The 12249-nt window shown below is 38.8% G+C and overlaps 1 protein-coding gene across 1 annotated transcript in view; it reads right to left on the minus strand.

Annotated features, from left to right (window-relative positions):
- Positions 1–12249, minus strand: part of MAN1A2 (mannosidase alpha class 1A member 2) — a 155105-nt gene that overhangs the window by 14998 nt on the left and 127858 nt on the right. Inside the window, exons 10-11 of the mRNA XM_075437898.1 lie at positions 10366–10585; positions 1670–1842 (exon numbers count right to left, since the gene is read on the minus strand). Coding sequence (XP_075294013.1) covers positions 1670–1842; positions 10366–10585 — 393 coding nt within the window. The remainder of the gene's footprint in view (positions 1–1669; positions 1843–10365; positions 10586–12249) is intronic.

The following is a 12249-nucleotide window of genomic DNA, read 5'->3' on the forward strand; positions in this document are numbered from 1 at the left end:
GTTTGGGCAAGAGGGATTATGTGTCCCAATGTTTGATGTTTTGGAGAGAGTGGCAATGCACTCTGCAATACAAATGTGACCAACGTTGAACCTCTCCAGAATAACATAATGTTGGTTCTAACAAAACAGTCTACAAGGCAAAATCTAACCAAGACTAAGACACAATCTTAAAATACTTGGTCTCTTCTATGTGACTGTAACTGCGCTGAGGGAAGGATAGGGATGAGCTCAGCTAAATATTCTGAACCTGCCTTAACTATCTTTCACCTGATAAATACAGGCTTCTCAACAGATCTCTTGCTCCAAGTTCTTTTTCTGTGTCTCTTGCCTCTGGAGTGAAACTGGTTTTCACCTGCAGAATGAAGTTTCTCCAGGCTTTTGATTCGTCTCTTCCTTTGCTCTTCCCTCATCTCCTTGAGCTGTAGTCAAAATATTTCATTAGTGTCTTGTTAGCTTTAATGTTTATTCTCATCTCTGAAATCGGCTTTGAGCTGTGTTTCCAGAGATTGCTGGAGGTGTAGCAGGGAAGTGGAGGAGCTGTAGTAATCCACAGATCTTGAAGACGACCAGAAAACTGCTTGGTGAACAAACTGGGTTTGCACGAGCCCAGCGCAGACCAGCAGGTGGAAGCAGTGAGAAACAGGAGACAAAAAAGGCTCCTAAGTTCAGCCCTAGGAAGCATTTAAAAGGGTAAGTCTTTGGGGGATTACAAATATTTTTTACAATTGGAATCTTATATTGTCATGTGAAAATGAAGCTTAGTTATTCACATAATCCATAATCTATGACTATTAGACAAAGAAGTTATACATCTATGTATAAAAGATGAATGAAGGAAGGCCATGAGCACAGATCTGTGTTAAGTCTTACAGTGAGTCTGGGCTTCTGTAGACCTTTACAAGCATTTCCGACGAGAAAGACTCAGAAGCATTTTCACACTTGGGAATTTGATTAAAACATACAACTAGATTTAAACCCAGGAAAGCAGCTATGTAAAAAACCAACAATCTCTAAAATACCTTAGCAACAAATTTTTAAGTTCTGCCTTCTGTGCCATTACTCATTCACTTCTATTTTTGGTCTACTTCTAGTGATGTAATTTTTTGTTACAATTGAGTAAACATAAACTGACTGGCAATTTTTTTCCTTCCGATCAGACAACTAACAAAAGAAAGAGCCATGATACCAACCCACTTATATGTATGTATGTGCTCTCTAGGCTACAGACCGCCCGACAACAGTTGTTTACTACTTGTGTTTTAATAGCCGACCAAGAAGACACTGTAAGAATAGCTTTGTCTTTTAATCTAAACTGAGTGCTAATACATGCTTAACAAAGTTATTTATAATACACTTTCACTTCCCAGGATAAATTACCTCTCATGGAGGCTGTGGACTACTGATAACAGTAGGAGTCATGACCAGCGGATTCTATTTCCATGCCTAAAACTTATTAGCTGTATAACGCTAAACATGTTTCTCATCAGTGCATCTGTTTCAGCAGTTGCAAAACCAGGATAAGTGCGTGCACCCCCATATGTACCCTGGTTAACAGGGACTCAGGAAAATCAATTACCATTTGATGTATTTCAGTACCATGGGATGAAAGTGGCTACAAAAACAAAATGTGTAGAGAATTAATTTACTGACAGATAATGAATACATTTACCTGCGTTGCCTCCCAGCCCCACTGCCTGTACTTGGGATCGTGGGTGAATCTCCACATATACCAGTAGGTCTCAATCACCTCTGGTCTCAGGATGTAATACTTCTCATTCTGCCGCACTGCCACTGCCTCTACGCCACCGTCAAATTTGAATGCTTCTGGACCCAGCTTTAATGCTGCAGAGGAAAGAGGAAAAAAAGAAAAAAAAATAAAAATTTATTCCGTACCAGTCTTTGCAGGAAGGGTGGCTAGAAGACTTCTATATCCCAAGCATGCAAGAAAAGCAGGAACTAGCTTGTCTTTAAGCAGTCTCATAAATATTTCCTATTGTTGAGGCCTATAATTTTTCTTATGAATAATTTATCCAATTCCTGTGAGGAAACTACCTACCTTGACAAGAATACAGTAATCCTCTTGAAAATTAATGAAATGCTAAGAATATAAACATATTAACATATTCAATTATAGGATAAAATTGAAGTGGCCAACATCAGCAACACAAAAAAAGGGTCAACAGAGATTTTGATGCCCTTTGATCCCACCCAGCACAGCAGGAAAAGATCTTGGAACAAAACCAGAATCCACCATCTCAACCTGCATCTTTATCCAAACTCTCTTGTTTTAGCAAAGTGCTGTCAGGCCACCGTAACGACTATGCTTCATAATATGATCCTCAAGTAAAGGGTTTACAACTAGGCAACGAAAACATAGCCACATCTGAAAGTAAATCTCTGAACTAAGAGATTTCACTATTTCAGTCCTTAAAGGAAGCTGTAATGGCCCTGTGCCAGCATCTGGAAGACTATTCATATAAATAGGAGGTACCTGTAGAAAAACTGTCTATAATACAAATATGCAATTATATATATTTTTTATTATACAGCTACACATTATTCCTCAAATTTGATATAAACAATGCACTCTTATCTACAGCTGCACCTCACCCTTTGCTTTGGCAGATAATTTTTAAGGCACTGGACTCTGAAGCTGCACTCGAGCCATAAAAATTATCAAAGCAATTAATCATGTAATTCATATGGGCCAGAAGCTCAAATTAACCATGGTCTCCTGAGTCTGAAAGGGAAATCTTAGAATACTACAATGAAAAATATGAGCACCTCCCAGTGTGTGCCTCGGCAGAAAATCTCCAAAACTTCCTTAATCTTTTTGTTTCAAGGGAGTATGGCTCTGGATGCAAACAGAAAAAAGCACCACGCTGTGCTTCAGCCACACACGTGGCGAGGCAAACTACATCAGGAAATGTTTATGATAATTCTTTCAAAATGGGCCACTTTAGCTGTTTCAGTAAAAAAAAAAAAATTACTGCAAAATCAATGATATTAGGGTTCTACCCATCCAAAATTAAGAAGTTAATATTGGCCATACTGCACTAGACGAAAGTTCATCTGGTCCAGTAGCACGTCACCGACAGTGGCCAAAACCAGACAAGGATGGGAAGTGGAAGAACGGGCCAAATATATATGACAGCTTCTTCCAGTTTCTCTAGCAGTCTCAAATTCTTCTGAGCTCAAGGCTTCTATCAAACTAGACATACTTTTTTATGGGCACTAATTCTCAATAGATTTATTTCTCAAGTACTTATCTGGTGTTTCCTTAAACCTATGCATGCCTCAAGCATCCAAAACAACCTCTGGTGAAGAGTTCCACTTCTCTACTCTCTCTTCAGTGTAGAACCAACTTCTTTTGTTCTTTCCTATTTTCAGCTTGGTTTCTTCTAGAGCCATTTGACAGCCCTTAGGTCTTCTCTTCGAGAAGACAGCGAACAGCTGATCCCTGTCCACTCTCGCCAGAACCTTGCTGATTTTGCAAATCTGTTGTGTCCTACCCAAACCATGCCTTTTTCACAATGAAGAATAGTATCTGATTCATTTGTTCTTTGAATGGAAACTGTTCCATACCTTTGCTTTTCCTTCTGGCCTTTCTCTGCAACTCTTTCAATTCTACTGTATCCTTTGTGAGATGCGAGGACCAGGCTGAATACAGCACTAAAAGTGTGGGCAAGATTAATACAGCGGCATAACGACATTTTCTATTTTGTTCTTTCTCACTTTATTTTTCCTAACTGCTACTACGCTGACATTTTCATAATCTCAAGAGCAATTTCCTGAGTTGTAATGGTCAGTTAAGAGCTCATCCTTTTATATGGGAGGTTAGAAATAATTTTTTCATAGGTGCCTCACTTTACATTTAACTACACTGGATTTAGTTTAGTAATTTATTACGCAATTAGTCATCCTCATAAGGTCCTTGAGCAATTTTTCGGCTTTCTTTCATCCTTGCTATCCTGAGTAGCTTTTTAAAAAAAAGTTATTATCAGCACACTCACCTTACAGTTCCTGCCCTTTTCCAGATCATTTATGTATGCGTACACAAGTATAGATAAAAATAAGGTATATATATCTTATTTGTATATACATATCTAAACATACTAAAATATAAAATGTAAATATACATATATACACGTATGTGCATAAATATATATAAAATATATCAGAGTACCACTGGTTGACCACCATTTGTCAACTGCAAGAGCTGAATATCTCTACACTACTTATCATACTGCAACCATTTTTTTTCCTGCATGCAGGTACTTGCTGCTTATGCTGTAGCTGCTCAATATCATTAAAAGGCCTTAACAGAGAATTTCTGAAAGAGCCTTTTGGAAATCAGGTAAACCATGTCAGCTGTATTACTCTTCTCCACCAAAGAAGCTCGATTTCAGGCAGTTCTGGTGATGCATCACCTACAGAAACTGTGTCACCTTCTCTTGCTTTGTAGCCTACTGGTGCATTGATCTTTAATACTTTACTCTTATCTACTTCTGAAGTTATTTGGCACTGCAAGAAACTACACCACCCAGAGGATGGGTGATCCCCATAGATTGTCACTAACTCACTGAATCGTTATCTGAAACCAAGGATGTAAAATTAATCATGGCACCTCTGCTAATAGCTGACTAAAGTAAAGAAGCTACTACAAACACAGTACCTTTTGGGGGAGCATTCTTCTAAGCGTGAGAACCACCTAAGCCCATTTTACAATGCTAGATAACACTTTAATCCAGGTATTTTCATATTGATGGGTCTGCTAGGCTGTATTTCTAGTCAGGGAGAGCAGACGAGAAACAATTTCATATCATAGTGCAAAACTGCAATTCTAAACCAGTATCATTTAAAAAGAGATTTTAACTGATTTAAAGTTGACTACAATGAGAGTTGTATTTAGCACTGTGAAAATAAGGGCAAATCCTCAGGCTTCTAGATGAATATCTATATATCTAATTTTAGAAATAATTTTGAAAATATTTCTTCATTCTTTTGTGTGTTCCTTTAAGACTACAGTCAATCTAGTAACAAATTTCCTGAAGAAAGGATTTGTAATTATAGTAACACTTTCTACATTCAAACTCTCACAAAATTCAAAGAGACCCTTTAAGATACTTTTGTTTGAGACTCTCTAAATCATTCCATCAATGCACATTGTTATTTTACACTTCTCACAAAAATAAGTAATTATTCTTATCTTCTTTGCACGTTTAGCTGCTTACTGAGACTCTTAGGACAGAGACAGCATCTACTCATACCCTGACAACGTCTCACAGCTGGCTTATTCTGCATTGGAATTGTCACACATATAAAAACATATAAAAACAGCAAATGCCATACCCAGATTCTAAGGACAGTTCTTGTCAAAAACCTTAAAGACATGCAAAAAACTTTATCTTTAAATAATTGATCTGTAGTCAGTCAATACATATTTCCAGCCAATGGCTAGGTAAATTCTTATGTATAAGGAACAATATTTTACTAAAAATACCATGTGCTATAAATCAGCACATGCTGTCAATCTGTATCAGGAATGGTGTGGCCAGCAGGAGCAGGGAGGTGATCGTGCCCATGTACGCGGCACTGGAGAGGCTGCACCTTGAGTACTGTGTTCAGTTTTGGGCCCCTCACTACAAGAAGGACATTGACATGCTGACGCGTGCCCAGAGAAGGGCAGCGAGGCTGGTGAAGGGTCTGGAGAACAAGTCTTAAGAGGAGCGGCTGAGGGAACTGGGGTTGTTGTGCGCAGTCCACACACAAGCTTAAATGTTGAGAAACCTTGCACCATAAGCACATGAAGCTGCATTCTTTTAGCCTTACCAGTGCCCACTGACAGCATCAGGACTCCTTGTGCTGTGCCATGGGCATACAGATCAGAGCACGCCTTCTATCTTCGTTTCTCGCAATCTTCTCTCCAAATGGAGAGCACCCTAGACTACAGAAAAATCTTTGAAATCTTCTGTCATAGGATGGGAGATTAGGATGACTGCAGCAATAATCTATCCATAGTTATGGTACAGAAAAAAGAAGAGTAGGAAGCAGAGACATGCGTAGATTATATATCACAAGACTATTCTGAATAAGAACGAAGAATATTATATTAATGACTTTGACAGTCATTAATCCCTTCCGAATCCTTGGTGTTTCCAAGGGGTGCCACATATAGTCGCAGTTTCCTGAAGAGAGCAAAAGCCTTGGGGGTTTCATGCCGACAAGTCTAATGCATCTTGGAAACATATCTCCCTTGCTCTGAGGCAGTTCAGAGTTACGTCTTCACCTTCCAAAGACCATCATCTTCCTCTAGCTGGTGAATTAAAAAGGCATCCCACAGGGAGTGCCAGACTGATCCTCAGCTTAAGTGGAATCTCCAGGGATTTTCACAGAGAACATGGCAAGGGCCTGAGCTCTTCACCAGCCTACGACTTTGGAGTCTGAGGTCTTTTCTCAGATATTCCTGGAGAATATCAGTAGGTGAATCAGAAAATCAGAGAGACTGTGTCCCTGCATAAAACTCTTATTGCTGACATGGCAGTGATGCCAATTGACATAATGCCCATGGAAATACACCAGGACTGGTTGCAAGGACTTTCCAACTTCTCTGTATTAATCAGCGCTGTGGAGCAGAAAGCATCACGAGAGATGAAATGGGTAGCTAAAGTGCTGACAGAATGCAGCCTAGTGGGAAAGCCAATAGAAAGGAAGTAGCAACATCTAGGAGGGTTAAGGCAAAACTTGTAACAAGCCATATAGGAGAAGGCTGTCACAAATTAGACAGACCACCTTACATTTGGACTATGAGACTTGGCCTGACATGAGAAAACAGCATGTGTAGGATAGCAAAATTTTCTCAGGGAGTAGAGGTCTTGAAGACTTGCTCCCAAAAACCAGGAGGATGTTGACACAATTTAACTGTCCAAATCTAAAAAGCCCCAAGCTAACCTGAAAGGAATTATTAACCTGCTTTTAATTACTCAGTCAATTTGGTAATAAAAGCAGATACTTTCACCCAATTTGGGTTACTATGATGGCTAGGTACCTTATGAAAAACCTCAGATCTGTACAGAAGACAAGCAACTGACTTTTGAACTGGAATGGGTCGGTCTGTTTCTACCATAAGACGTACCTCCTGTCATCTGTTTCGACTGAGATGAATAAGGTATCCTTAAATACAACAGATGAAAGTCCTCCTCCTTTCTGTAGAGATGGGATGATCTCCTCCACCACCACCCTGAACTGTTATGTATGAACACATTCAGTCCTCACTAGCCCAAAATGGGGTCTCATCCCTCCTCCACATCTGCCTCTATGAAAAAACTATTAATCTCAGTATTGATTAAACCTGACTAAAGCAGAAGCAACTACCAACAATAATGGTGTTAGGTGATAAGGAAGAAACTGAGTCATGTGAGCTGAGATCAAGTACCTTTGCTTGACCCAGCAAGCAACATAGGGGCAACAGACTATGGCCTTTCTAAGGTAGCTTCACAGATCTCAGGTTGGTCTTATTTGTGCACTGGGAGATGTGACATGGTATCACACCAGCAACAATCTGTCCAAAAGGTGATGGTGTGCTTTAACTTGTGCCACACCTTCAATCAAGTTAAGAAATGTCGTAAAAGCTTCAGCAAGCCCCAGTGGTGCACTGTGAGCATCCAAACCTGCAAGGGATCACTGATACACATTCCAGGAGAATAAGGAATACCTCAAATGTCAGTGGAAAGCTCTCATTCCGATGATGCTAAGGCAAATAAATCAGTCTAAATAGGCATGTGGACTGTCACTGCCAGACAAGAGCATTTTACGTATTATCATACTGGTAAAGTCTGCCCAGATCAAAGTCACTCCAATGGAATTTATCTGAAATAACATTACCCAGAACTCCTGGGCCCTGAATCATCTGTCATGCAACCATGGATCTCTTGTTTATTTATTTATGCAAGCCATGGAAAGCATGATTTCAAACTAGAATTTCTGGAGATGATATTCCATGATTTCTATGACAATGTAACTGTAAAGACATATAGTAGCAAACACAGAATTTAGTTTGCCTGTGCTTTGTGTAGTGTCAGATTTTTTGTTTTTCTAAATTGGCTTTCATACTTGCAATACGTGCAACAGGTTGCCAACAGTTGGCAATATAATGCCATTCTTTTCCAGAAGTATGCTCATTCTGTTTTAATTTTACTGAGACTGGACCTTGAAGCAGCTTTTTTTTGTCATGCTCAGCCCTTATGGAAATTTAGATTGCTTCACAAAGCAGTATTTTTACAGTTACATATTTTAAACCCAGACATATACTGCAGTTTATGAGCAACCCTAGCAAGAGAAAGGAAAGGACAACTCTGGTTGGTTTATCTGCAGAAAAGAGCTCTCTATCCTCAGCACACAGTCTCAGCACCTTGCTGTCTCCTCTGGGGACACCAAAAGGGGCAAAGCTCTCCCAGCTCTACAGGAAAGGGAGGTCAGGCTCTCCCCTTTGCTGACTGAAACATAAACTTATCAGCTAAACCAGAATGACCGCCCTCTGAAAGAGAATCTTCTTCTGCAATCAGCTAGTCCTGTCATTAGAGTGTACAAATATGTCTCGAATATCACTGTTAAAGCATAACTAAGAAGTTGACATTTTGCACATAACAGATGTTTATTTTCTTTGAAAAATCAGTCCAGGCAAAAAAAAACCCAAACAAAAAATCCACACTACTTAGATTGCAGGACTGAATAACAGAAAACTAGGACACTGTAAATTTATAGCTGTCTGTACAACTTTCAGTCTGTTTCCTTCATGTGTGTGTTCTTATACAGTCAATAAATATGCAATCAAAACTTTTATCCCATCATCTTTTGACTTATTTAGGGTACTGAATAAACATCAGAAGAAATAAAATTAGGACCGCTGCACAAACAACTGTAAATTTAATATTGCTTATTTTTAAGTGACAAACATTTAAATATTTCATTTCTATGTTCAATTTTTCAGAATGCAACAATTGTTATTATGTCCTATCTTTGTCCTTAATGATCCTCATATTTTTCCTTCTCCCTTTTTTTTTCATGCTGTTGCTACCCAGGTAAAAGTATTGGTCATGACCATCAAAACAAATTCTTCAAAATTATGGGCAACTACACAATGATACCATGTAATCCTGCGAATAAATAAATGGATTCTTATCTTAAAACTGCTTTTAAGTTTTAGTTTTCATTACTTCTACCAGGAAGTTATTTCAGAAGCTCACTTTGCTGATGGCTACACAAAGCCACTTCCAATTTCCAAACTACGTTTATTCGTGGCAAGCTTATAAATCTTGCTCTTGGTACAACCGTGTTGTTTATATCTTAAAATAACTATTTCTTCTCAGTGTTTACCCCTTGAGATGACAACAAATTTATTCCCTTCTTTGGCATTATTTTTCCAGTCAGAGCAGGCCGACCTATCTTATTTTCCCACTGTAAGATAAAAGCTCTAATCATTCTGTTGATCCTTCTCTTCATTTATTCTGCTTGAAATTCAGATTTCTATAGTGTATTCAGGATGACAAATTCTACCTGTCTTCTAAGGCAGTGTTAATAGTCTCTAATCTCTGCAGAAAATTATTCACCTGATACAGACTAGGACAGCACTGGCATTTTTCAACTCCCCATTTAGAAAAGCGAGCTCCTGCCTTTTTTCTGGTGAACTTTTTATTTCTGACAGTCCAGTCCTCAAGATCTTCCTGTTTATCATTCTGAGACTCTTCTGTTTTACTTGTCTTATGACTTTACAGCCACTGTAAGTGTAATCAGCACACTCTGACTTTATGCATCACTATTAAAGATGTAAAATAAACTTTGTCCAGAAGACTGAACTGGAGAAACTTCCAGCCCAACAGCAAAGTCTGATATTGCCTCCTCATTAGTCAGGTCTTTGGCCATCTCACTGTTTGCATACCAATCTTCATCCTCTCCAGTTTAATTGTACTTACCCAAAACGCACTATTACTAAACCCAGTAAAAGGTGTACTTACAAATTTTTCACTCTACACAGCTGTCAGAACAATATGTATGACAGGAAAAACTGCCCCGTGTATCTGGGAGGACAAGAGTTCACAAGCACTCCTTCCTCCCTGCACCCATATAGCCTATCTTAGCTGACTGATCCAAAAATAGGTATAAACATTCAGAAAGGAACCATATAAAGTCTGGTTTTACATTTATTCACCATGATGTAGATCAGAAGTAAACACATAGATGTTAAAAAAATTACACTGGTGTAAAACCAGTGCATGTTAGACAAGGCATAGGCTCACAACAAATCTTAAACATAATTACAAAAATTTCTGTATTTCAACTACTAACTAGATTAGCAATGTATCTTACTTGTCCTGTCATACGACTCATGACACGTATGCGCAATTTCAGCTCCAAGCTGCAGATAATGTCCAGCTTTATCATCTCTGGAACCATCTGCGCCAAGGGCAAACATTCCCCCTGCAAAACAGGTCAAATGGCCCATCTTTCTTTCAAGGTGCCCATTCTTCCACTCCCCGATGAAGGTCAGTCCTCCACTGGACTTTCTGATGAGATGTTTCTCTATGGCCTACAAGAAGATTAAGAGAACTTTCAAATACTGTTTCACATGGAAGTTTTACATACTAACTCTTCTCCAAAGAATAAAATACTGTTTTCAAAACAAAAAGAATTTTCTTCTTCAGCCAGATTCATTTCTGAGCACTACAAGAACGAATTTCTATAAGAATACAAATTCAATGCACGCAAAAAAATACCCTAACTGCTAAGCGATGCTAATGAGATCAATCATAGGAAAATAACAACATAGATAACATTATACTTTTAGCTGAGAATTCAGCACATATTTTATGTCTCAAAAAATGTCTGTCTACCTTTTAACTCTGAGAAGTACCTATGTGCTCTGCTGTGTAGCCTGTGCATACTCAGAAAATATATCCACGTTGGATACTTTTGGTCAGTAACATATGTACAGGCAGCACCTGTACTCTCGGTCAGCCTTTAATAGAAAGCGACAGCAATGCTCCAGCCACCTTCTAGCTGCTTCTCTGTAGCAGCTTTCTGATTGCACAAGGTCAAAGGATGGGTGAGGGCAGCTGTTCGCAAAAACCATTATTATTTCGTAGGTAACTGCTGCTTTTTCTTCGCACATTCATACCAATATATGTTGTTGCTTGTGATTTATAAATGGTATTCTTCTGGGAGCAGGAAGAATAGCTGACCTAACTTTCCAAAGTTCGCAACTACATGGAACAACACATTTACTTCAGCTTCCTTCAGAGAGGTTCACAATCCCCACCAGTCCACTGCAGTACTTACTATCTTTAGCATCAGACAGTTTTTCTTGTAACTAGAATCTTGTTACAGTTTGAGTCCTATAATTATAATTATCTTCTTTACCATGGAGACATTATTCCTATCTTCTTTCCAGAAATCGCTTTTGTACTTCCACACATAACCATCTGATGGGTTCACAACTTCCTTCAACGTGCGTCACCTGTGACTGGTCAGAGTACTCCAAGGCTGAGTAGAGTTAAAGGATTAAAGTGCCATTAAACAGGCATTTACTGCTCTCCTTGCCATCCACAAGACCTATTACGGAAGTGAATTACTACCCCTCTCCATTCCTTTTCTGGTGCCTACAACAAACTACACCCCAAACATTTGCAACTGTATTTTGCACTAAAACTAGATACACTGAGAACACAAAGCCAGAGGATCCCACATACGACTAAAGCGGTTATCTTGGATGTGGAGGTCATGTCTGCTGCACGCAGTTGTCTCCTTGCTATCTACACAGTGCAAACCACACGGTTTGCTACAATACAGATTCAGGCAATAAACACATATATTAATCAGCTTGCAACTTTTAATTCAGGTTTAAAAGTGTACAATGAAATAGCGTTTCCCTCTAAATAAAAGTGAGACTGTCTTTTGTTTTCAACAAAATGGACAAATGAAAAGCTTCAAGCTCTTCTGTGACTGTAGTCAGTATTTCAAGCTAACTTCTTTTTTAAGCTGATGTGTAAGTGATATAGGCCTGTTAAAGCAGTTGCACTGAACCCAGCAATACTTGATAACATGGAAGTCCTCTATCCAGGTACTAAAATAACATCTGACAGCCTTCCAAAGTTTTCTTCATCAAAAATCTTTTCTAAAAATAAAATTATTGAAATTACAATTAGAAAAGGCACAATTTGTAGGATTAGGAGCCTCATCTGGGGAAGACAATAC

The sequence above is a fragment of the Opisthocomus hoazin genome, chromosome 1 (genome assembly GCF_030867145.1).
Source record: "Opisthocomus hoazin isolate bOpiHoa1 chromosome 1, bOpiHoa1.hap1, whole genome shotgun sequence".
NCBI classification, from domain to species: Eukaryota; Metazoa; Chordata; class Aves; order Opisthocomiformes; family Opisthocomidae; genus Opisthocomus; species Opisthocomus hoazin.